We start from the raw sequence: 27,631 nt of genomic DNA, 5'->3' as shown, positions 1-27,631 counted from the left end.
CAAGTCACCAACGTGGCGTCGACTGAAATCCACTCGGCTGCCGAACTTTCCCGGCTGGGGCCGACAATGCCACACGCTCATTTCATTTCATTCGACCAGCTTCGGCGTTTTCGAGATACTCGTTCACGGACCCTGCGTAATAATAATCTGCTCTTTGTCAGATTCGGTTATCTCAATGGATTTACCCACTTCCAGCCCATATCTGCGCTACGGTGATCCCCTCTCCGAGTCTGCTCCTCTTACACACTTTCGTTACCGCGTCACTGCCCTAACGCCACCACCCGACATCCAACGTCCCAATGGGCAGCGCTCATAATGTTTTGTCATATCCGTGTATAATCAATAGTTGAACATTACAAGCAACAAAATAAAGTGAAAAAGAGGTTTATATCAGCAGGGATCGAACCCAGGTCCTCAAATTACCACTCGCTCACAATGTCGTCATGACAGTGGGTCTTTAAAAAAAAAAGTCCTCATATTCCACACTTGTTCAATACGCTACATGCAATTTTTACGAAAAATACTGACATGGTGCTGTGGGAAACATACCAGTTGCTGTGCTGGAAGGGATGACGTCACATCGGAACATGCGCAGTAGCAGACAGCTGCATCTCTAAGTTGATCTTAGCGCGGCTGGACGTCATTTCAGCACTTGACGCCGGGTTATTGCGGAGGGAGCGCTACAAAACATCTTTTCGTCTGTTTTATCTGCATACCAGCGTATATAAAAAAAATCGTGTAATCTTAGTGCAATTGCCAGTTCACATTCAAACGGAAATTGTGTGATTTTAGTGCTATTTCTGGCCCGCAAAAAAGGCCGTAATTTTGGTACAGTCTCAGGATCGCATTCGAAGCGAAATGACACAGTTTTGGTGCGATATTTACAGTGTGTTGTAGGACATTAGCTCATGATAACGGGCCGAGACTGGTGGTCTTCATGGTGAGTTGCGAACTTGGCACTCTCCAGCGGCTGTCTGCGGCATCTCGCTCGTAACCCACACAGTTTCTTAATGGAAGTGGATGGGCGTAAAACAGCTGCGTTATCTCTGTTAGCAATAGTAGAAGAAAAGGGGAGGAAATCGCGAAGAAGATTCTGGATTCGTTAATGGCTTGAATAGCGAGTAATGTTGTACAACGATGTGACATACATACCAGTAAAAGTTGTTCGTTAACCCAATTGAACCTTCAGCCCATTTTCCGTTTTAAATTGAATATAGTTAAGGTATACTGTCTAATGTCACTTAGCACATCCATATTATCCATAGTCTCGATGAAGCGTTGAGTACAATACTTGCGAAGTAATGATCTTCATCACATAAAGATCGAGGTTTATTTCATTATTTCATGTGAATGGAAGTTGCTCAGCATCATTGAAAAAGAAATATACCGACAAGATACTAACATGAGGCAGTCCATCAGATTTCTGGCCACTGGGGAAACTTTCCGGTAGGCGACTTTTGCAACAAGAATTGCAGCAAATACGTTATTTATAGTAAATAACAGCCATTACCTCAAGAAATGCTTCCGTTAAATTAATAAGAAAGACTCATAATATTTTACAAAACAATAGGTGACATAACATTGAAAGGAGATGGGAGCAAAGTTGCTGCTTTTCGTTTTTACAGCTCAGGTCGCTGTGTGTTGTGAGTGAATGCGCGAGATGAACTGCTTAGTCGCATCATGGACAATGCTGCCTAGTCTCATTAGGGAACCTGTAAAGGCACTCAGACGATTGACACAAAATGTTTTCCCAATAGTGCACCAGTTCGTTGAAGTTGACAGTGGGATCTTCGCACATTTATTGTGAACTGTACAACAGCTGTAATGTGAGGTGTACTATAATCCTTAGAGGCGAATGTATTAAAAATACGCGTTTCTCAGTTGACACTTTGTAAAACGCGTGACGTAATGTTTACTTACCGTTGTACATGTTTACATGTGTGAACCCGACGATGTGTTGAGTAATACGGAAAATAAATAACAATTTACATGAAATGAGTTCTACCTCGGAAACCATTCGGAATAGGGCCTATGTCCGTATGAAGTTTTCCGCTTCATATAATCGCTCCTGTCGTTATCTCCGAATATTGGCCATTTCTCCTGGGACACCTCGTAGACGGCATATTGACTTCTCATTAAATTTAAATTATTGATGGCACTTAAGGTTTAGGGTCGTGTGAAATTCTGACGCAGGGGGCTCACGACATAAACAAAGGAAGCCATCCGTGAATGCAGCATTGTCTGCTAATGAGCGTCTTTAATTTGAAAGCAGTTATTTAGAGGGAAACGATGAGGTGACTTCCCCTGGCTCAGGCTATCGACGATCTGTTGGGATACACTGTCGTGCGTGCCCTTATGGTAATGCGGGTGACCCGACAGTAAAGTTGTCCTTCCCTGCCGCTGCCTGCGGTGCGAACAATTGCGATAGCCCACGACTGATTGTCACCGTCGCACCACACCTCCCTCCCTCCGCCTGCACCTGCGTAACTTCCCAGACGACAGAACTACAAATTCAACATTCGCTGTTTCTGCTTCGTCCATGAAGCTTCTGGTATTCACTATATTGGTGTCAATTACAACATGCACTCACAAAAGGATGCAGCAGAGCATCTAGTTAAAAAAGAAAGAATTAAGACGTATGTGCCTACTAAAGCAAAAAATAAAAGAAGAAAAAAGGATTGCTGGTGCTCGTATACTCCATAATTAAATAAGTGGTAAATTGCAGGATGGAATGTAACAATATTATGAAAAGGATAGTTGCTACTCATCATGCAGTGGAGATGTTGAGTTGTAGATAGGCAGAAGAAAAAAAGTGCTAGAAAGTGAACTTCCGGCCAACTAGGCCTTTGTCGGAAATAGCCAAAAAACACATACACATTCATGCAAACACAACTCACACACACATGACCACAGTTTGGCTTCAGTAATCAGAGACTGTGGACACGTCCGCGTCAGCTGCTTTTTCGTGTGTGTGTGTGTGTGTGTGTGTGTGTGTGTGTGTGTGTGCGTGTATGTAGTCCATTTCAGACGAAGACATAGTTGGCCGAATTCTTACGTTCGGACAGTCTTTGTGTTGTGCCTATCCGCGACTCAGCATCTCCGCTCTATGGTTAGTAGCGACTATCCTTTTCATAATATTGTTGACTGTGTTCTAGGGTTACCATATCTAGCTGGGGCCTCGTTGTGACCCTCTGAGATCGGGGTGTAGAAATGAAGTGAAAAATTTGTTTAATACAATTACCTTTTATTTAGAGCGCAGTTACATGGGGGGCTTGTTGCGGCAGCTGGTGCGGCGTATTTTTCGGAAGACTTCACCTTCGTCAACAAGTCTCTTTTCCCTCTGGCGTATTTATAAAACTCCATGCAAGGTAGCCTGTAGTTAAACTGGCACTGTAAGATTTATTTCACACTTCCTCACAACAATCGATTTCTTTCACCAGCCCACGAGGCCGATATAACTGAAAATATTCTTTCTAGTGTGGCACTATGTGCCGGAACAGAAAAGTGATACTTTCTCTTTCCATCCCAAAGTGACTTTCTCTTCCCACCCTCAGGTATCGTCGTAAGCTTAGATAGCATAAGTTTATTATACGGCGAACAGTCGACAGTAACACTTTAGTCATCGGATTACACGTCGCTGTGCACTTCATGCCCTATATACCCGCAGTAACCACTTGAAACATTACTAAATTGCACTTTTTTTGTACGTATTACGTTTAGAAAGAATCGTCATATCAGATCGCTATTCATATGGGAACTGCCCGATTCTACGACGTGGTGCTGCTTGAACAGTTCCAGCTCCATACTACCGGAGAAGTCTGGTATTTTCTCGATTGATGGCGCTAGATATAGAAGATGCTTACTTCGTCGGTATAAGATATACAACATTCAACGCCATCTATGAGACGACCTTGTCAACATAAACTTGTTGACATAAATAAAGCTAACTGAGGCTGCATGGACATGTTGCGCTAGCATATGGCGTTTCTTCAGTGCTTGAGGAGGAGATTAATCTTTAGTGCCCCGTCGACAACAAGATCATCAGAGACCGAGACCACCAGAGACCGAGCACAAGCTCGGATTAGGGAACGATGAGGGCGGAAATCAGCGTTGCCCTTTCAAAACAACGATCGCGGCTTCAGTACTTGAACCACGCTCGTAACAGTATTTTGCACAAGCGGGACAAAATTGGGTCTTTTCGGGATGCTGGAACAAGATGGTCCATAAAGGTGATGGTCTCGATATATCGGGACGGATGGCAATCCTACCATGCTCGCAAAGCAGTGGCATTGATATGGTTTTTGATGTTTCCCATGCGCCAGAGAAATTGCAGTGTTTCACATTCACTCGTACGTTGAGTTGGAGATATTTAAGCGAACGTTTTGTGAACCACCACATACATTTATAAAATGTACCCTGGGAAGACACATTGTTCCCCCATATTGTTAATGTCATCTTAAAATATGTTGCGTGATTTTACTATGAAAAAAGCAAGTAACTGTGAATTTTCCTTCACTTGGCTGTAGTAAGAGGAAAATCTGTCTGGTTCTTATTCAGGCATAAGGAATTTAACTGTTCCAGCTTATTCACCAGAGTGCTTTTTAACGTCTTTTACAGTTTCGTAGAAATACTCAGCCTAGACTGCTAAGATCCGCTGCCTTCAGAACAGTATCACCCTACGAGCTGTTTACTTATTTTGTAGTTCTGCACGCCTTTTATCGGACCTGGAAATGACTTCCACGTTCTGTGGATCGGACCCTCAGAAGCGTGATTCTGTAACAAAGGACGGAGATTGCACTAGCAATACCTCTAAGGCTACTGTCGACTGAAAAAATGCCTAAAGAAGTGCCGACGCCGATTCTGAATCACCTCATTAATCAAGGGGTCCAGACCAATCGACAGTACCCTAGAATTGCTCCAGCGAGCATTTTGTAAACACTATTCTTTGAGAATCTCGCGTGGATTTGTTTGAGTGTCGTCTGGTAATTCCCTCTGCGCCATACGTCTTCCTCTCGGCTACATTAAATTGCTCCAGGCACCTATTCTAAGTTACTTGGCGGTTACGACTGGTCGCCACTTATAGTCAAAAGGTACTCATATTTTCTATTTACGCGCATTACTCTACAATTCTTTATGTAGAGGTCCAGTTGTCAGTCTTAACAGGAATCACTAATTATTTTTAAATCTTTCTGTGTTTCGTAACAATTTTGTAACGATATAACTTTCCTGTGGACTTTGGTGTGTCCAACTGTTGCCAGCTAAGCGCCCAATCAAGCCATCGTTATATAGAACGCTACTTTGTCAGCAACATCCTATCCTTACATAAAACCGGTATGGATTTTCAGATAATAGGTTTAGTATTCCACCAAATTAGCGGAGCCCATGTCACTTACGGACAGCAAATGGAAGGCTGAATTAGAAAGCCATACCGATCACGTAGAGCTAAACTACCTGCCATGTGGCCAAACTGCCCCTCCGTAGCCGGCAGATGTTTTCTAAGCGGTCGTCGTTGCAAATCCGAAGAGCCGCTTGTTTAGGAGTCTCCGTTGAGTACACAGCTAGTTACGCAAGCTCGGATGACGCAATAACCTTTCAAGGTGCAGTCTAGGTCGGAGTTCCACCAATAGAGAAAGGCTGCGTGACTCCCACGGACCTGCTAATTATTGTTTGTGGCTGAAAGACACATAATGGCGCATTGTCTGTGACACGGCACACAGTGTAAGTTCCTACAGTCCCATTCTTTTTCCCGCATTAAAACATGCACTTATAAATGTGTCGGTATGCACCGGAAACGGTAAGAGGAAATAAAGCTGGAACGGCGGACGTAGGGTCTGACCTTAATGAGGTCCGGTACTCGTTGACCTGCAGCGTCAGTTATCAAGCGGAAATATCAGTTGACAACAATTAAATTATTCCCTCCAGAGCAGGAAAGCCACGGGTTAGTGCCGGCCATTCTGGACTACTCCTTGTCACACAGTAAGTGTGTTTGCTTTCTTTGACGTAGGGCAGATTATACACTGAAGAGCCAAAGAAACTAGTACACCTGCCTAATACACTCCTGGAAATGGAAAAAAGAACACATTGACACCGGTGTGTCAGACCCACCATACTTGCTCCGGACACTGCGAGAGGGCTGTACAAGCAATGATCACACGCACGGCACAGCGGACACACCAGGAACCGCGGTGTTGGCCGTCGAATGGCGCTAGCTGCGCAGCATTTGTGCACCGCCGCCGTCAGTGTCAGCCAGTTTGCCGTGGCATACGGAGCTCCATCGCAGTCTTTAACACTGGTAGCATGCCGCGACAGCGTGGACGTGAACCGTATGTGCAGTTGACGGACTTTGAGCGAGGGCGTATAGTGGGCATGCGGGAGGCGGGGTGGACGTACCGCCGAATTGCTCAACACGTGGGGCGTGAGGTCTCCACAGTACATCGATGTTGTCGCCAGTGGTCGGCGGAAGGTGCACGTGCCCGTCGACCTGGGACCGGACCGCAGCGACGCACGGAAGCACGCCAAGACCGTAGGATCCTACGCAGTGCCGTAGGGGACCGCACCGCCACTTCCCAGCAAATTAGGGACACTGTTGCTCCTGGGGTATCGGCGAGGACCATTCGCAACCGTCTCCATGAAGCTGGGCTACGGTCCCGCACACCGTTAGGCTGTCTTCCGCTCACGCCCCAACATCGTGCAGCCCGCCTCCAGTGGTGTCGCGACAGGCGTGAATGGAGGGACGAATGGAGACGTGTCGTCTTCAGCGATGAGAGTCGCTTCTGCCTTGGTGCCAATGATGGTCGTATGCGTGTTTGGCGCCGTGCAGGTGAGCGCCACAATCAGGACTGCATACGACCGAGGCACACAGGGCCAACACCCGGCATCATGGTGTAGGGAGCGATCTCCTACACTGGCCGTACACCACTGGTGATCGTCGAGGGGACACTGAATAGTGCACGGTACATCCAAACCGTCATCGAACCCATCGTTCTACCATTCCTAGACCGGCAAGGGAACTTGCTGTTCCAACAGGACAATGCACGTCCGCATGTATCCCGTGCCACCCAACGTGCTCTAGAAGGTGTAAGTCAACTACCCTGGCCAGCAAGATCTCCGGATCTGTCCCCCATTGAGCATGTTTGGGACTGGATGAAGCGTCGTCTCACGCGGTCTGCACGTCCAGCACGAACGCTGGTCCAACTGAGGCGCCAGGTGGAAATGGCATGGCAAGCCGTTCCACAGGACTACATCCAGCATCTCTACGATCGTCTCCATGGGAGAATAGCAGCCTGCATTGCTGCGAAAGGTGGATATACACTGTACTAGTGCCGACATTGTGCATGCTCTGTTGCCTGTGTCTATGTGCCTGTGGTTCTGTCAGTGTGATCATGTGATGTATCTGACCCCAGGAATGTGTCAATAAAGTTTCCCCTTCCTGGAACAATGAATTCACGGTGTTCTTATTTCAATTTCCAGGAGTGTATCTTGGACGGCCACAGAGCACCCAGAAGTGCCGCAACACGACGTAGTATGGATTCAAAAAATGTCCGAAGTAGTGCAGGAGGGAATTGACGCTATGAATCCTGCAGGGCTGTCCATAAACCCGTGAGAGTACGAGGGGGTGGAGCTCTCTTATGAACAGCACGTTGCAAGGTATCCCAGATATTAATAATGTTCATGTCTGGAGAGTTTGGTGGCCAGCATAAGTGTTTAAACTCAGAAGAGTGATCCTGGAGCCTTTACGTAGAATTTATGAACGAGTAGGGTGTCGCATTGTCCTGCTGGAATTGCTCAAGTCCGTCGGAATGCACAATGGACGTGAGTGGATGCAGGCGATCAGACAGGATGCTTACGTGTGTGTCACCTGTCAGAGACGTATCTAGACGTATCAGAGGTCCCATCTCAATGTAACTACACTCGGCCCACATCGTTACAGAGCCTCCATCAGTTTGAACAGTCCCCTGCTGACTTGCAGGAGCCATGGATTCACGAGGTTGTCTCCATATCCGTACACGTCCATCCGCACGATACAATTTGAAACGACACTCGTCCGACCATGCAACATGTTTCTAGCCATCAACAGTCCAAAGTCGGTGTTGATGGGTCCAGGCGAGGGTAAAGCTTTGTGTCGTGCGTTCATCAAGGGTACACGAGTGGGTTTTTGTCTCCGAAAGCCCATATCGATAATGTTTCGTTGAATAGTTCGCACGCTGCCACTTGTTGATGGCCCAGCACTGAAATCTGCTGCTATTTGCGGAAGGGTGAACGATTCCTTACAGTCGTCGTTGGTTACGTTCTTGCAGGATCTTTTTCCGGCCGCAGTGACATCGGAGATTTGATATTTTATCGGATTCCTGATGTTCACGATACACTCGTGATATGGTCGTACAGGAAAATCACCACTTCACCGGAGTTTCTGTGCCCCATCGCTCGTGCACCGTCTATAACACCACGTTTAAACTCACACACATCTTGATAACCTGCCATTGTAGCAGCAGTAACCTATCTGACAACTGCGCCAGACACTTGTGTCAAGAGGCAAAATGAAAGATTTCATACTTGAACAATCTCTGTTCGCACAGCTATAACAGGCTTATTCGTTAACGTCTTGAAAGTATCTTCGATATTCCGGAAGCATGTGCCGCGTCATCGACCACATAAAGGGCTAATATGCGTGTACAGAACATGTAAACTTGTGGGACTCCCTTCAAGAACGATTTTTCAAGACAGAAACTGGTGAAGATATCTTTGTCAGGGGATACATGCTCTAAATCGGCTAAAAAAATCGAAATTTCTTCCCGTACATATTTTTAACGGTTTTGTTGAATGATGTATTATGAGATCTGTGAATGGGTTTGCTTCCCCGCAGCCTTCCCCCTCCCCTCTCCCCTTCCATAAATCAGTGAATATGTTTGCTTGCTCTCTCCGCCAACAGTGAACAGATTTGTTTGCCCCTCTCCTACTAAAACAATAGTTGGTATCCCACTGAAGGGGCTTCGCTCTTCACGTCTGTTTACGCAAAACTATGTGACACACCATCTTCATAGGCCGAAAGAAGATGACCTAACTTTTGAAAGTATTTGTCTGAAGAGTGTAACTTCTTTTTAATGATCACCTCACTTTAAACCAGACAAGACACTGTAGTGAGAATTCTCTTCATTCGGTACGCAGCTTTAATTGAATTTAATTCCGGGAGGACCTTTCCTGCTCAGAGGGGACTGTAGAACAATCAGGACCGTTTACAGCCCACTCTTTTACAACGGAATATGCGTGAAATGATGAGGATAATTTTCATTACTGGCTAGGAAATAATGAAAAATCCTTTCATTCTAAGCTAGACTTAAATTTCGTGGTCTAAAACAAATAGTTAATCTTGAAGTTCTATAGCCTCCTTCGTTTATTCAAACAATTATTCTGGCTCACTAAGAGCAACACGTTCTAACACAGGAAGCACCATTTGTCTGCTGCCCTGAGTATACTGCCGGCGGTTTAAGCACCGGTGTCAGCCGAATCTCTGTTTGCGTTTTATTTACCCAATACGAAAACAGCTTTAAAACAACGGCGGCTCGTGAGTAGAAATTCTGGGTGTTCACAAATGTTTAGATTCAGATAAATTTGGGAGAGTTAAATTAACAGCAACTTCTGCATAGCCTTATGCTTATCCACAAGTTTATACAATTACAGCACTGCCAATAATAATAATAATAATAATAATACAGCCACCAGAACAAGCACAAATAGAACACGAAGAGACACACATGTTAGATATAGAAGAAAAATTTCAGCTGACATATATAGAATACAAAGTCGAAACAACAATAAAAACTATCAACACAATCATACACAACAAAATAAATGAAAACACAACTATGGAAGAGTTACAACTACTAGTTTATATAGGAGCACTCACTACACTAAATATACACACTAGGCAGAGATCAGAACAAACCAACACACAGAAGAAACCCACAAAACCAGCATGGCAACTCAGGCTACAGATCAGAATAGAAAAACTGAGAAAAGACATCGGACAGCTAACACAATTTATAAGAAATGAAATGTCAGAAAAAAACGAAAAAGTTAGGTAAAATCTCACAACAAAAAGCGATACAGCAATTAGATGAAAAGAAGCAGAAATTACAAGCATTGGCCAAACGACTTGGAAGATACAAAAAAAGTGAAAATAGAAGGAAACAAAACCAAACATTCAACACAAACCAAAAGAAATTTTACCAGACAATAGACAACACACACATTAAAATAGACAATCCACCAAACATAACAGACATGGAACACTTCTGGAGCAACATATGGTCAAATCCGGTACAACATAACAGGCATGCACGGTGGATACAAGCAGAAACAGACACATACAAGATGATACCACAAATGCCTGAAGTGATAATTTTGCAACATGAAGTCACCCAAGCAATTAATTCTACTCACAGTTGGAAAGTTCCTGGAAAAGATAAAATAGCAAATTTCTGGCTAAAGAAGTTCACCTCACATTCACATCTAACTAAATTATTTAACAGTTACATTGCAGACCCATACACATTCCCTGATACACTTACACATGGAATAACTTATCTGAAACCTAAGGATCAAGCAGACACAGCAAACCCAGCTAAATATCGCCCCATAACATGCCTACCAACAATATACAAAATATTAACTTCAGTCATTACACAGAAATTAATGACACATACAACACAGAACAAAATTATAAATGAATAACAAAAAGGCTGTTGCAAAGGAGCATGAGGATGTAAAGAGCAACTGATAATAGATGCAGAGGTGACATATCAAGCTAAAACTAAACAAAGGTCGCTACACTACGCATAAATTGATTACCAAAAAGCTTTTGATAGTGTACCCCACTCATGGTTACTACAAATATTGGAAATATACAAAGTAGATCCTAAATTGATACAGTTCCTAAACATAGTAATGAAAAACTGGAAAACCACACTTATTATCCAAACAAATTCTAATAATATCACATCACACCCAATACAGATTAAGCGTGGAATATACCAAGGAGACTCATTAAGTCCTTTCTGGTTCTGCCTTGCTCTGAACCCATTATCCAACATGCAAAATAATACAAATTATGGATACAATATTACTGGAACATACCCACACAAAATCACAAATTTGCTATACATGGATGATCTAAAACTACTGGCAGCAACAAATCAACAACTCAACCAATTACTAAAGATAACAGAAGTATTCAGCAATGATATAAATATGGTTTTTGGAACAGACAAATGTAAAAAAAATAGCATAGTCGAGGGAAAACACACTAAATAAGAAGATTAAATATTGGATAACCACAGCGACTGCATAGAAGCGATGGGAAAAACAGATGCCTATAAATATCTAGGATACAGACAAAAAATAGGAATAGATAATACAAATATTAAAGAAGAACTAAAAGAAAAATATAGACAAAGACTAACAAAAATACTGAAAACAGAATTGACAGCAAGAAACAAGACAAAAGCAATAAATACTTATGCTACACCATTATTGACCTACTCATTTGGAGTAGTGAAATGGAGTAACACAGACCTAGAAGCACTCAATACACTTACACGATCACAATGCCACAAATATAGAATACATCACATACATTCAGTAACAGAAAGATTCACATTAAGCAGGAAGGAAGGAGGAAGGGGATTTATCGACATAAAAATCCTACATTATGGACAGGTAGACAATTTAAGAAAATTCTTTATAGAACGAGCAGAAACTGGCAAAATACACAAAGCAATCACTCATATAAATACATCAGGTACACCACTGCAATTTCATAACAACTTCTACAACCCTTTAGATCACATAACATCAACAGATACGAAGAAAGTAAATTGGAAAAAGAAAACACTACATGGCAAGCACCCATATCATCTAACACAGCCACACATCGATCAAGACGCATCCAAGACATGGCTAAGAAAAGGCAATATATACAGTGAGACGGAAGGATTCATGATTGCAATACAGGATCAAACAATAAACACCAGATATTACAGCAAGCATATTATTAAAGATCCCAATACCACAACAGATAAAATGCAGACTTTGCAAACAACAAATAGAAACAGTAGATCACATCACAAGCAGATGTACAGTACTAGCAAGTACAGAATACACCAGGAGACACGACAATGTAGCAAAAATAATACATCTACATCTTGCCATACAACATAAACCAATAAAACAACACGTCATCACATACAAGTATGCACCACAAAATGTACTGGAGAATTATACTGGAACAGAACCATTATAACAGGTAAAACAACGCCACATAACAAACCTGACATCATACTCACCAATAAAAAGAAGAAATTAACACAACTAATCGAAATATCCATACCCAATACAAAAAATATACAAAAGAAAACAGGAGAAAAAATGGAAAAATACATCCAACTGGCTGAGGAAGTCAAGGACATGCGGCATCAGGATAAAGTTGACATTATACCAATTATACTATCAACAACAGGAGTCATACCACACAATATCCACCAGTACTTCAATGCAATACAGCTACATCCAAACTTATATATACAACTACAGAAATCCGTAATTATTGATACATGTTCAATCACCCGAAAGTTCCTAAATGCAATGTAACATATACCGTACAGTTAAAAGGAAGTCACGCTTGATCAAGGTCCGCGTCACTTCCCATTTTTAACCAGACCTAAGGTCTGAGAAAGGAAAGATGATAATAATAATAATATACGTAACTTATCTGACAAAGGGAAGAATTGTTTTTGTGGAGTTTTGTTGTTTTGCACATAATTAAGTACAGTTTAGGACAATAACGAGATAATGTGGAAGCATTCGCTACTCTCCGTAACGTGTAAGTAGGGGTTTTCGTACTTTTCCATTTTTTTCGGACAAATGTACAAGACGTTCACAAATTTACTTCCGGGGTGAAAATCAGTAGTCCTTACGCTGCACGCACACAACTTGTGCGAACTGTACGCTCCCCTTGTTAAATGATCGCTTGTAATCACGCTTATTTGATTTCGTCACTCAGTCATAGGATCTGTTCTCGGAGTTCCTACTTCTTTTGAGGCTAACTTTTTCTGATAATTTACTTCTGTATTCCTGGAATGAGATTTTCACTGTGCAACGGAGAGTGCGCTGATGTGAAACTTCCTTGCGGATTAAAGTTGTGTGCCCTACCGGGACTTGAACTCGGGACCTTTGCCTTTGGCGGGCAAGTGCTCAGCCGACAGAGCTATCCAAGGGAGAGCCACGACACGTCCTCACAGCTTCACTTTTCTGTTATCATTTAAAATAGATTCAACATGGTTCATGTTCACACTGCGCACGAAAGCCGATTCCCGCACAAAAAACAACCAACTCCATACATAAAGTGCCGTTTGTGGAAATGATTAAACGCAAGTAGTAATGTCTACCAACATGGTCACTTGACTAGAACGCAAATGAGGCGCTGAGATCCATAAGGGCCTAAAGCACACCGCCATCGATCCCATTTTTAAGTGAATATCAGAGAAGCCAGTGATACAGCTTTTCGTGAATTTTCATATAGACAGTGTGGGCCTACAGTACAGATAAACCTGACTCACCATAAGATCCACAGAGTTCAGAAGCATGAATAAATGCTACAATCTCACAAATGACGGGTCAAATGTATAACTTTACGATAAAATTCGTAACTTAATGTTCTATAACTCATTCAGAAACTCACAAAATAGGTTTACTATCAGTACAAATAGGCCTACTGACATCCGATCTTATTTTATTACTTAGCGAGTGAATTAGCGTATCAGAGGAGTGTCTAGCAGGTTCGATGCAGAGCGAATGGGGATAAAAGTCTGATGCTGTCTACTGCCACCTGCTGGCACTGACGTAAGCTTCTAGTTGAGTGGCAAGGGCTAGCTGTGCACATCGTGAACGGTGCACCTTATTTATCAAATCCGTATGCATTTGGTCTGTAAGGCAGTTACGTCGCGGGAGTTGCGCATGCGCAGAAGCTCCTTAAAACGTACACAACTGAAGGTGTGCTCGCGACCCTTATGCCAAGTTTGATGGTCTCTAGAGGAGCAGCTGTGCGGTAGATTTAAGTGCTATATCTCTCAAATTGCTGCAGCTATGTTACGTTTAACAGCATTCAAAGAAAAATAATCGATAAATCCGCAAGGCAACGAAATTTAGGGTACTTACATGCTCTTGTGCTCTTACACAGCAGCCGCCACTGCTCAAATGCGAATCATAGAGAACAGAGAGTATACTATTCTTAATTTCGTTAGTTCTTCTGCGAGTGTGATTTAGTGTATCTGTTCCACATACATTCCAAGAGAATTGCATAGTCAATCCATACCTGAAACGAGCATAGAGATCTACGTTTCCCGAGAGCTCGCTGAAATAAGAATAAACATGAAATGTAGAAATCAGAAGTAATGGATGCAGAATGGTGGCGGCTAGCAAGTCAGGGAATTGTGCTAATGCGAAGGTTGAAAACTTGTACCGGACCAGGTCTGGAACCCGAATTCACAGCTTCTTATGAGACGTTGCCTTAACCGCTTCGGCCATTCGGACACGGTCTCTGAGCGACTCCAATTTCCAACTTATCGCGGTCTGCAGTGCAGCGTCCCTTGTCCATTGAACGCACTACTCGCAAATACTGATTCCTATAGGAGTGCAGACGATACCTGTGGGTTGTCACTGAAACTGACGTCGACAAGCTGTCTCTCTATCTTTTCATAAACTTCTATATCTGCGTGGTGTCTGTTCTGTCAGACATGTCCAACGGAACTGACACCACTCAGATGTATATGTAACCCTAAACTACGTTAGCAACATCGCAGGGTGGTTCCTAGAACAAAGTGAACGAATAATCATATCTCTCTGGAGATTTTAATGGGGACTCGTCATTATTCTCAATCTAATTCCGGTAATCATATCTCTCTGGAGATTTTAATGGGGACTCGTCATTATTCTCAATCTAATTCCGGTAGTGTTTGTTGTATGTCAGCAGTGACATGTGGCAGTATGCGTACGTTTACTGACGAAGAGATGGTCTATGAACAGCTATATGTGGGGTCACCGAATGCAGTGGAAGAGCGGCACAACTTAGGTATGCTATGCTGAGCAGCTCTCGCAGCGATGGCAACACATCACAGACGAGGGTCGAGGCATTACTCTGCGTTCTCCGTTTTGAAGATAGCATGTCACAGCCTTTTCCACAGTTGTGCAGGTGTCTTGACAGAAATTAAGTTTACTGGAGTAACAAGTAGAATAAATCATAATTACATTATTACTCTGTAAGGAACCACCAGAGACCACAGGTCTGTTATACCAAAATAGAAAATATCCCGAAATAACGTCAGAGATTTTTCTTCCCGGTGTTCAGGTTCGTCCTGTATCGGCACAGGCAGCTTCTGTATTGAACTACTCTGTAGGGCACCTGCTCAGTTCACGTGGCTCGATGTGTAACAAAAGGCCCAGCGGCCCCACTCCGTGTTGTGGACAGGAGTGGCGAGCTGCAGCACAAGGCAAACAGCAGGAGGAGGGCGGGGCCGATATGGAGTGGCGCACGCTCGTCGTGCCCGCCCTGTTAATTTGTTGTGCGGAGCGCCAGCACGCCACTTAGCCGAGTCAACACCAACAGGGTGGGTGGACCGGCTGCCCGGCGCGCCTCAAGGTGTGGCGCGCGCGCGCCAGGGGCGAACGCGAGGTGTCACCACCGTGCCGCCCCCGCGATTATCCGACTGTCACCTACCTCACACCTCCGCCTCCTAGGGACACTGCACTTCCACTTTCCGTTGTGGCGCCTTAGTTACCTATTTATATCACAGTGTGGTGTAAGAGAGAACTTGAAAGCTATAAGCCGGCCTCTGTGGCCGAGCGGTTCTAGGCGCTTGAGTCTGGAGCCGCGTTGCTGCTACGGTCGCAGGTTCGAATGTTGCCTCGAGCATGGATGTGTGTGATATCCTTAGGTTTAAGTAATTCTAAGTCTAGGGGACTGATGACCTCAGATGGTAAGTCCCATAGTGCTTAGAGCCATTTGAACCATTTGAAAGCTATAATACGATCAGGTTAAATAAATAAACAACTGTGCCGTTACAGGCAGTCATTTGTTGCAGACACTTTTAACGAGAAAATTGGCCTCCTGCCTGAACGATAAATCAGTATCAGTCGTTGACACCGGACTAAAAGCTCTTTTATCCACTTCATCACTCAGACGTCTTACCTAAGATCCTTTCAGAGATTCTGGACTGAAATTGCTCACTATATCAGAGAACTAAATAACTGCAGCTCTAAAAGATATCTTCTGCCTTATTAACACTGTTGTGACTTGGCAAGACAGCCAAGCCACTAGGAGGAAGCCGAAAGGCACGCGTTTAAGCTCACGCAGGCTGGCGTGAGGTCTGAAACAGTTAAAGGAGTTGAGTCTAGTAAAAAAAGGACGTAGCTGTGGAATACTTAACTTTAATCCATAATTGGTGAACATCGCTCGTGACGGTACATGTGTTATAGCATCAGTAGTGACTGGTAATGGCGCCTTGCTAAGTCGTAGCAAATGACGTAGCTGAAGGCTATGCTAACCATCGTCTCGGCAAATGAGAGCGTAATTTGTCAGTGAACCATCGCTAGCAAAGTCGGCTGTACAACTGGGGCGAGTGCTAGGACGTCTCTCTAGACCTGCCGTGTGGCGGCGCTCGGTCTGCAATCACTGATAGTGGCGACACGCGAGACCGACGTATATTAGTGGACCGCGGCCGATTTAAAGGCTACCACCTAGCAAGTGTGGTGTCTGGCGGTGACACCACAAAAACAACAATAATTTTCGCCTTGGTTCTGCACGCACCCTTTATTCCCCATCTTTCGCACGAGACATTCATTATTTCCGAAAGCAACTAGCTGGCGTGAATTTCTCTCCACCTCAACATGCTACGATGCAAAATTTCACATGTGTGCACCTATAAATACATTTCGCAACTTCTACTAACACTGCTGTTGCCGCTATTATTAGAAGAAGTAGTAATGTCCCTAGTATATTATTGCTACTAGTTATTTAGTCTGTATTAATATTCGAAATGGCATTAGATAAATTCAAATCTTATTTTAAATCATTATTAATACTGTTACTGTCATCTCATGAGTTTTTTGTTCGTGTTGGAAAGAAATACAATATACGGCAACCACCATTAGGCAAACAAATGAAAAAAAAATAATTGTCAGACTGCTGTTCACCAAAATCTTGCAACTTCAATTTCGCTCGGAGTCGCAAGCAAGGAACTTTCTTCTGTGCAAGATTTAGCGCAGAGCTGAATGTTTGTCAGGCATTTAATGGTCTGTGAGTGTCCGCAGTAACAGGTGGTATTATCCACAGTCCACGGGGAAGTGTCACTTCCACAGGTTATTCCTGAATACAGTTCTGTTCATACCCAGGTGGAAGGATTTCCGAAGGGAGAGGCCAAGCAGAGATATTCTCAAGTCGAGAAAACCACAAGTGTTGCATTGCTGTAACTGCTGTTGTTTGCAAGACAGAAGTGATCTGGAGGAAACTTCTTCTCTACTTTGACATGCTGGAATGTGTCTATGTGATGGCGATTCTGCTGATGAGCCTCATTTGTCCTCTTAGCGTTGGCAACTACTTCACACCGAGCGGGGTGGCGCAGTGGTTAGACACTGGACTCGCATTCGGGAGGACGACGGTTCAATCCCGCGTCCGGCCATCCTGATTTAGGTTTTCCGTGATTTCCCTAAATCACTCCAGGCAAGTGCCGGGATGGTTCCTCTGAAAGGGCACGGCCGACTTCCTTCCCTAATCCGATGAGACCGATGACCACGCTGTCTGGTCTCCTTCCCCAAACCTACCAACCAACCAACTACTTCACAACGAGTATCTGGTGGCGCTGTGCCTGCGAACTGGTAGAGTTTTATAGGTAGCGTAGGTTTCAAAGAGGTCAACAGCCACACCGCGGTGGACACCCCGGTGCCCGTCACATCACTGAAGCTAAGCAGTGTCGCGTGTGGTTGGCAGTTAAATAGGCGACCACTCGAGCCGGCGATGCGCTGTTGACCTACTGGGGTGTGCTCAGCCTCGTCTTGCGAATTTAGGAGCTGCTTGACCGAGTAGTAGCAGCTCCAGGTCGCGAAAACTGACAACGGCCGGCAGAGCGGTGCGCAGAACCCACGGCCCTCCACACCTGCAACGAACGACACCATTCGGTGAGGATGACACGGCGGTCGGTCGGTACCTTTTGGCTTTCCGAGACCTGATCGGAGTTTAGAGCGGCCTTTAAACAACTTGTGATAAGCTTGCACGTTATCAACCATGTCTGCCTAGATAGATTTGTACCAGAGTGGACACGCATACTCTACAACAGTGTAATGTGTTGCAAGTGCCGTCGACCGGCCGCGGTGGTCTCGCGGTTCTAGACGCGCAGTCCGGAACCGCGCGACTGCTACGGTCGCAGGTTCGAATCCTGCCCCGGGCATGGATGTGTGTGATGTCCTTAGGTTAGTTAGGTTTAAGAGTTCTAAGTTCTAAGGGACTGATGACCACAGCTGTTAAGTCCCATAGTGCTCAGAGCCATTTTTGAAGTGCCGTCGTTCTCAGTGTTTGTGGTCGAGAGCCCCACGTGCTACCCCTAATCGTATCGAGGATATTTTTTTCTGGCTTCCACCTCTATTATCGATTTCGCAATGTTTTCTGTAATTTCATTAATATCGTACTAAAATTATTATCATTCTTTAAGTAACTGATTTACAAGCATTGCATGTGTAAAACAGTAGTCCGATGTAAGAGAGGACCTGAATGCCTTAACCTGATCAAGTTAAATAAAGCAGCCCTTACCGACTATTTTGGCTGTGAATACGTCAAGTGCCGGCCAGAGGGGCCGAGCGGATCTAGGCGCTACAGTCTGGCACCGCGCGACCGCTACGGTCACAGGTTCGAATCCTGCCTCCGGCATGGATGTGCGTGATGTCCTTAGGTTAGTTAGGTTTAAGTAGTTCGAAGTTCTAGGGGACTGATGACCTCAGAAGTCCCATAGTGCTCAGAGCCATTTGATACGTCGAGGCGGCAGTCGGCCACCAGCTAAAACAAACAAGAACTTAGGCGGCGTCGGGGAGAAGAGACGTGCGGGGGAACAAGCTCCACCTACCTTGCCACCTAAGTCCTAAATTTGTGCTTTTGCGAAAGGAGAACTGACGCGTGGTGATAGCAATTCTCGATCCGTTTTGGGCTTCAGGGAGTCGAACTCGTACCCCGTGATGCAACTTCACTCGTGTCTAAAATACAGTCAACGAACATCGCTCAACACAAAGGAAAGTCGAACGCATAAGGATTGGAAGTGCAGTATATCACGTGGCACAGGCTCACCCTCTCGCGGTATCTTACGCAACCACGTTTCAAAACACCCCAACTTCGTAAATGATATGTGTCTTCTGTAGCAATAAACACCTAATGCGACCGTGTACAATTCACAGCCATTTGATACAGTACGTCGAGCGAAACAGCAGGTGGTTGAGTGTGAGAGGGGAGGAAGCGCAGGAGGTTGCGACCAATCTGCGTGTTGTAGTGAATACCACGAGGAACCAAGAAAACAGACCATAACGTTTCGTACGCAACATAATGACTAGCCACGCACATACGATAACGTAGAGAGGTATTTAAATTGTATTCATGATTTGACTCTTGTTCGGATATTATGTTTCTTATATGTAAACATGGTAATGGACTAATGCTGTGCGTTCTCCTATGTGCAGACAGCGGAGGCGGCGAGGGTCCCAAGCTAAAGTGCAACCTGCGCAAGCACAAGCCCAACCGCAAGCCGCGCACGCCCTTCACGACGCAGCAGCTGCTGTCGCTCGAGAAGAAGTTCCGCGAGAAGCAGTACCTGTCCATCGCCGAGCGCGCAGAGTTCTCCTCCTCGCTGCACCTCACCGAGACGCAGGTGAGACAACCACTTGCGCTGGCACTTTACGTAAGTCAAACCACTGAAACGTAGCGCCAAACGCTGCGGAACCCTCAATTACACATACATTCTGAACATCGTACGGTTTCTGCTTCTGCACTATCTGTGGACATTAAAATGGGATGTGTCCACCCTTCGTCTTTATAACGGTTTCAACTCTGCTCAGAATACTTTCCTGAGGTGTCTGAATCTTTATGGAGGAATGACAACCCATTTTTCCTCAAGATCCTAAACCAGAGAAGGTAGTAATGTTGGACACTGGCCTCCGAAATAAAGTCGACGTTCTAAGCCATCTCACAACTGTTCCATTTGATCCAGGTCGGGACTCAAGGCAGGCCAGTCCATTTCTGCAATGTTATTCTCCCCAAACCATTGCCTCATATATGCTGCTTTATAACAGGGTCCATCGTCATGCTGATACAATCACCGTCTCCTAACTGTTACCGTACTGAACGAGGATACACTGCTGTAAAATGTGCTCATATCCTTCCGCATTTAGCTTATTCTTAAGTGTAAGAAGGAGACCACACCTTAACCACTAGAAACACCTCCATAAACACCACCTCCATTATACCAGATGATCAAAAAGTCAGTATAAATTTGAAAACTTAATAAACCACTGAATAATGTAGATAGAGAGGTAAAAATTGACACACATGCTTGGAATCACATGGGGTTTTATTAAAACAAAAAAAGTTCACAAAATGTGATGGCGCTGGACGGCAAACCTACTAACGTGACGGGTGAGAGGTACGCCGATATGTTACAGAATCGCACCATCCCCAGCCTGGCTGATAAACACCTGCTGGAAAGTACGATGTTTATGCAGGATGGCGCTCCACCCTATATTGCTAGACGCGTGAAAGATCTCTTGCGCGCGTCGTTTGGTGATGATCGTGTGCTCAACCGCCACTTTCGTCATGCTTGGCCTCCCAGGTCCCCACACCTCAGTCCGTGCGATTATTAGGTTTGGGGTTACCTGAAGTCGCAAGTGTATCGTGATCGACCGACATCTCTAGGGATGCTGAAAGACAACATCCGACGCCAATGCCTCACCATAACTCCGGACATGCATTACAGTGCTGTTCACAACATTATTCCTCGACTACAGCTATTGTTGAAGAATGATGGTAGACATATTGAGTATTTCCTGTAAAGAACATAATCTTTCCTTTGTCTTACTTTGTTATGCTAATTATTGCAATTCTGATCAGATGAAGCGCCACCTGTCAGACATTTTTGAACTTTTGTATTTTTTTTTTGTTCTAATAAAACCCCATGTCATTCCAAGCATGTGTGTCAATTTGCACCTCTTTATCTACATTATTCCGTTATTTATTCAATTTTCAAATTTATACTGACTTTTTGATCACTCGGTACTTCGCTGTTGGTACTACACATGATGCCAGGGATTCACCAAACTCAGACCCCCACATCGAGCTACCACAGGGTATAGCTTCATTGATCACTCCAAATCATTCGTTTCCAGCCATCCACTGTCCAGTGGCGTCGCCCTTCACACCAACTCAAGCGCCTCTTAGCATTGGCTATCGTTATATGTGATTCATGAGAAGCTGCTCCACCTTTGTAACCCATCTTTTTGTAACTTCCCACTCACAGTCCGTTGGTAGAATTTAGAAACTCTCGAATGATTGTACCTACAGACTTCACGCGAATGTTTACAACCACCTTCCGCTATGCTCGTCGGTCTCTGTCCATTGCTACACAATCTTGGTTTAGCTGAGGCTGTTCTTTCCCGTTTCCACTTCACAGTCACGTCACCAACAGTCGACTTGGACAGCTTAAGAAGCGTTGAAATATCGCTAATGCACGTGTTAGTTACGTGGTTTCCAGTAATGTCCACACTCCAATTTACTCAGTCTTCTTGACCAGCCCATTCTCCTGTTACTCTGCTTCTCTGGTAACAACGCAATACTCCCCGCCTTCTTTTATACTGGCGTGTCCACCTTTCGTGGCACCTAGTTATCAGTTCCACATTACACTGTGGTGTCTGGATACCTTTGATAAGGTTCCTCCGTATTTTCTTCCTCTGTGTAAACTTAAAATAATATGAACTGGGCTGCTCATTTAGAGCCTTCGAGGAAGCTATGTTTACAGTGTTGCCGATTAATACATTGCTGACATACAAAAGAAAGTAGAAAATTTCTCGTCCTAACATAAGGATAAAGTTTCTTAGTAAGAACACCACTTACTCCACTTTCAGGTCAAAGAGCTGCGTCCAACGTTGCTCCCAGTGAATAAATCCCATCTCTGAAGTGCGGATTCATGTAGTCTGCGCTGTGACCCACCTAAAGCTTCATATACCATCCTCGGTCGAGTCAAAAACGTTTTCTACCCCAATTTTTCTTTAGATGTGACAAGGGGTAGAGTCTGAGACGTATAGGACGATGAACAGACTGGATGTTCCAAAAACTGAAACATCAAGAACGTTATTTTTACCCAACCAAAGCACCTTTGAGGCCAAGATTATTGTACTGCTAAAATCCAGACCTCTCCCCGCCTATTTTTTCATGTTTCTTATGCAGGAGACTTCCGTAGTATTCTCATGCACTGTTTTAGCATTTCCTAAATAATACATGAGAAAACAGTGGCTATACCATTTCTGGTAGATGAAATTACCGTTAGGCAAGGAGTCATAGGTGTGAAAGGATTGTTTAGAAGGATGTATTACAATCTTAAAACTATCGTAGGCTACCGTAGACCACCATAAGTAAGCGTAGTCTCGGGTAATTTTCATAGTAGCCTTGGTCAGTTAAGACCATAATTATGTTTCCTGTACGTCAGGTGTTCTTAAAACTACTATAGGCTACCACAAACCATCATATGTAAGCGTAGTGTACGGTAGTTTTCCTAGTAGCAGTTGTCTTTTAAGACTATAACTGCGTTACCTGTACGTTAGGTGTGTTACATACCTATTAGGTGTTGCCCCATTTCGATCACTTTGCGTATGCGACCAGTGTCTTAGTAGATTCCTCTTGAAACTGGAAGCAGTGAACCATCTATAAACTGAGAGAGGATATATAAAGGGCCGCATAACCTAAGGAACAGTTGCGTTCTACACAGTTACCGTCCGTCACTTACTGAAAAATAAACAGTATTTATTGCGAGATCAAAATTGTCAGTTTTTAATTCAGGTTTTATTTTAAAACTGTTAATCTGTAACGTGAAACAGAGGGATGTTGAAGTAAAAATAAAAAAGGAATACTCATTAATCGTACTGCGCTAGAAAACGCAATTTTCGTAAAAAAAGTAAAATAAAAAACACTACAAAACAAAAACATATCAAATATTGCTTCAATACTTCGTCGAGTTATGTAAAACTGTTTCTGTTATTCATAAAAAACGTTCGCACTTACCAGTAATAAGAGGAAACTCTTGCCTTTGATCATGATGAAAACGTTCTATTGAGGACCAAATAATAGCCATAATTATATAGATTGTTTAAGCTTGTGCATGTAAACTGTACTTGCATCAGAAGTACTTGCTTTTGTTACATAAAGGAGCAAAAGCTGGGACACCAACTAATTTTAATTACCTATAATATGCAATTTATGTTTTGGAAGGATATAAAATACACAGGGGAATGACACAGAACGGTGTTAGATTCTAATTATTTGCAAAACAAACAAACAAAAAGCAAAGCGAAGTCGTCGGCTCCCAGTTTCAGCCACACATTCATTTATGTTTCCTACCATACCAGTGCTACTGATACCATTGATAATCCGACCGTTTACTATGTCATTTATGTACCGTACCAAAACTACCGAATCGTTGTTTTGGTCGATTACGGATGGAAATCCTACGTATGGTAACAGGGCGGTGCACTAATTGGGTGGACTGTATTTAAAACTGTCCTAATACTGATAAAAACACCACGTTAGGCTGAGTTTAAAGAGCAAGAACTATGTCGATACAGAATCGGCAGGTACTGATTATGTGTGGTACACGACATGTTTAAACGACTTAAGAACTGTACGGACTGTTAAAACAGCGTACCTGATCATTGCTACTGTTACGGTCTGCAGTGCGAACATTCGTCTGAAGCAGTTCCAAGGTCTAGCCTATCCTGTGCAAAACCTCAAGCCTCTTAATTTCCTCGTAACTACTGAAATCTACGTCCACTTGAAAATCTGCTAGCTGTAGTTAAATCTTCGTTGCCCTCTACCCCTGAAACATTTCTCTGTTACGAAAGTGACGATGATTTGATGCCTCAGAGTGTGTCCTATAAGCCCTTCTATGAGTCATGCTGTGCCACACATGTCTCTTCTACCAATTTGATCCTGTATATCCTCATTCGTTATCCGAACATCCCATTTAATCTTCAATATTCTTCTGTTGCAACACATTTCTTTACAAAGCTACACTTCAGACAAAGACCGCCAGAAAACACTTCCTAACATTTGAATTTATATTATGTGTTAACACATTCCTGTTTTTCAGAAATATTTTCCGTGCTATTACCAGTCTACCTTTTTATGGTCTCTACTTACTTTGTCGTCCAAATAGAAAAACTCGTTTATCACTTCTAATGTCTCATTTCCTAACCTAATTTCTTCAGAGTCACCTGATTTAATCAGACTACATCCCATTACTCTTGTGTCCACCTTATCACCGTGTTTTCAATATACTGTCCATTCCGTTCAACTGATCTTCTAATCTATTTGCATTCGTGTAATTCTTGCTTCATTTTAAACTTACAGTGACGTCGAAACTGGCCAGTCATGAAGTATTACAACACATGTCAGTAAAGTGCAACTGGTTTCCTTTAATATTCTCCACTGCATTTCACCCTGATTGGAGGTGCGTGTAGGTACTATTAACTTCAATACACCGAATGACTTCGTTTTGTGGATTATGTGGTTTTTTCAGTGCAGCCCATACAATGATTTGGTATTGAGCAGAGTTCACGAAGTGACTTTTTGCGTAAGTTTCCAGCGATTGACGTAAGTAATCTTCAACCGACGGTATGGGCTCCAGTCGGTGTTTTTAGTGTCCAGATGTCTGTCTGACAAAAACAGTTCGGTCATTGTTTCCTTACGACACATGCACATCGGAACTATGGAAGATGTTTCCGCTACTGGAGTTGTCCTGGAACGCCGATCCGCAGCTAGATTGTGTGTTTCATTCAGTTGACGTACAGTAGCACGGCAGCAGTGTTTCCACTGTGGTAATCGATTCCGGAATTCGCTGTAATTTCTTAGGATCCGCATTTCCATAATCACGTGCACTAACGCGATGGATGGTCTACGTTTCGTTCAGTAGCCGACTTAAGTTGCCTTTTCTCCATACATACGGCAAGTCGATTTGTAAAGATGAGAGTTTGCAGACGAATGGTTGAATCAACCGTTAACTCCGCGAGATATTCGAAAACGTACTGCACTTTCTTTTGCCTGCTGAGTATATCCACTCTTTCATCTACAAGAATATCCCATAAGCCACTGCACAGACCGTGGCGGAGGGTGCCGCGCACCTATAATATCGATCTTCCTTAATATTGCATTCGTGTGTTGAACAGAAGAAAAACTACTGTCTGTATGCCTCCGTACGCCCCTACTCTTTCTCATTTTTTCCTCGTGATGTCTACACGAGACGTAGGCCTAGGTAGGTGGCAGTATGACAGCCGCAGATTCAACTTCGAATACAGGTTGTTTAAATTCATCGTACGGCGTTGCGAGTGAGCTACGGCGTCTCTCTTCCATACTTCCATTTAAGTACTCGAGAACTTCTGTTACACTTTAGTACGGGCTATACCAGCCTTTAACGAACCTAGCAGTACGTCTCGCTATTCTTTCGCTGATGAGGTTTCCAATCACGGGAGCCGTCGTGAAGAATCGGCCACACAAGTGCTGTATGTAACTGAACCTTGCTTTTCACAAATTTCCTACAAATCTAAGTCTGCCATTTCCTTTCCCTAACACTGATTTGGCGTGATCATTCCATTTCACATCGCTTACCCGAAAATAGTTGTATGATGTGACATGCTCAAAATGCCACCACTAATCAAGTAATCAGGTATAGTACTATACGGGTCTGTCTCTTTTTAATAAGCATTACTTACATCTATCCCCTTTTAATTGAGCTGACATTCACTACATCAAGTGCAAATTATGTCGAAAGGCAATTCCTTACGATCGCTCAAGGACCCTACTTCACACCGGCCGCGGTGGCCGAGCAGTTCTAGGTGCTTCAGTCCGGAATCGCGCTGCTGCTACGGACGCGGTTTCGAATCCTGCCTCGGGCATGGATGTGGGTGATTTGCTTAGGTTAGTTAGGTTTAAGTAGTTCTAAGTCTAAGGGACTGATGACCTCAGAATTTAGGCCCATAGTGCTCACAGCCAGTTGAACCATTTTTTTGAACCTTACTTCACTGTACAAAATTGCGTGGGTCAGTGAACAATCTTACAGAACAGCTGATCATGTATTATAAATCGTTTGTGTATATTGAGCGCAGTGGGGATCCTACTACGCTTCGTTGAGGCACGCCGGCCGGAGTGGCCGAGCGGTTCTAGGCGCTACAGTCTGGAACTGCGCGACCGCTACGGTCGCAGGTTCGAATCCTGCCTCGGACATGGATGTGTGTGATGTCCTTATGTTACTTAGGTTTAAGTAGTTCGAAGTTCTAGGTGACTGATGATCTCAGCAGTTAAGTCCAATAGTGCTCAGAGCCATTTAAACCATTTGAACCTTGAGGCACGCCGACTAATTATTTCTTTTTTGTGGAATATCCGCCGCCCAGTAAAACATGCTAGCTTCAATAAGTGAAATATTGCACGAGCCAATAACGTACTTGCGAAGATAGTAAGAGCTACCTTAATTAGTAGTCGACTATGTGGCACAATGACAGAAACGCCTAACGGATCTCCTGGAAGACGGAAACTATTTGCTCATCGGAAGCTATTGTTAAACATTTGTACACACCTGCAACTTTGCCGTGTGGTGATTCTCTATTAACTGGGTATCTTCTGTTTGTCTGCCGGCAGGTGAAGATCTGGTTCCAGAACCGCAGGGCGAAGGCGAAACGGCTGCAGGAGGCGGAGATCGAGAAACTGAAGATGGCGGCGGTGGCGGCGGCGCGGCCGCACCACCTGTACGGCGGCGTGCCGCCCGCCGTGCCGCCCCCGCACCACGCCTACTTCCACCCGCACCCGGCGGAGGCGGCGGCCGCCGCCATGCTCATGGGCCACCACCCGCACCACGCGCACCACCACCACCACCACCACCACCACCACGCCGCCGCCGTCTCGGCGCTGCTCGCCAGGCACCCGCTGCCGCCCCCGCCGCCGCTCATCGGCCCGCCCCCGCCGCCGCCGTGCCCCCAGCAGCCTCCCCCGCCGCCGCCCCCGCAGCAGCCGCAGCTGTCGCCGGGTGCCGTCACCGTCGCCTCCAGGTCGCCGACATCGCCGGTTACCGCCTCCGCGGGCATCGGCCTCTCGTAGGACTCCCGGGTGCCACGCCTCGACAACCTAGCACCGTATCCATCGTTTCGCCTCCGACGGAGCTCACCAAAAGAGACTCGCAAGCTGGCCATTCTCGTAGAAGTGCCAGACTGTCGCACTTTAACAACTGCAGAGATGTTGATCACTTACAACTGTGTGTGGATGAATCCACCCCAAAATTTCTCTCTTCATTTTCTT

At 44.4% G+C, this 27,631-nt stretch overlaps 1 protein-coding gene across 1 annotated transcript in view; it reads left to right on the top strand.

The window, feature by feature from the left end:
* Window positions 1-27,220, top strand: part of LOC126176595 (homeobox protein MSX-1-like) — a gene marked incomplete at its 3' end in the record, with an annotated part of 255,948 nt that extends 228,728 nt beyond the window's left edge. The window contains exons 2-3 of the mRNA XM_049923755.1: window positions 19,768-19,955; window positions 26,978-27,220. Of these exons, the coding sequence (XP_049779712.1) occupies window positions 19,768-19,955; window positions 26,978-27,220 (431 nt within the window). The remainder of the gene's footprint in view (window positions 1-19,767; window positions 19,956-26,977) is intronic.
* Between the last annotated feature and the right edge of the window lie 411 nt (window positions 27,221-27,631).

The sequence above is a fragment of the Schistocerca cancellata genome, chromosome 3 (genome assembly GCF_023864275.1).
Source record: "Schistocerca cancellata isolate TAMUIC-IGC-003103 chromosome 3, iqSchCanc2.1, whole genome shotgun sequence".
In the NCBI taxonomy this organism is placed as follows: Eukaryota; Metazoa; Arthropoda; class Insecta; order Orthoptera; family Acrididae; genus Schistocerca; species Schistocerca cancellata.
Note: the sequence above shows the minus strand (reverse complement) of the source record. Positions and strands in the feature narration are given on the sequence as shown.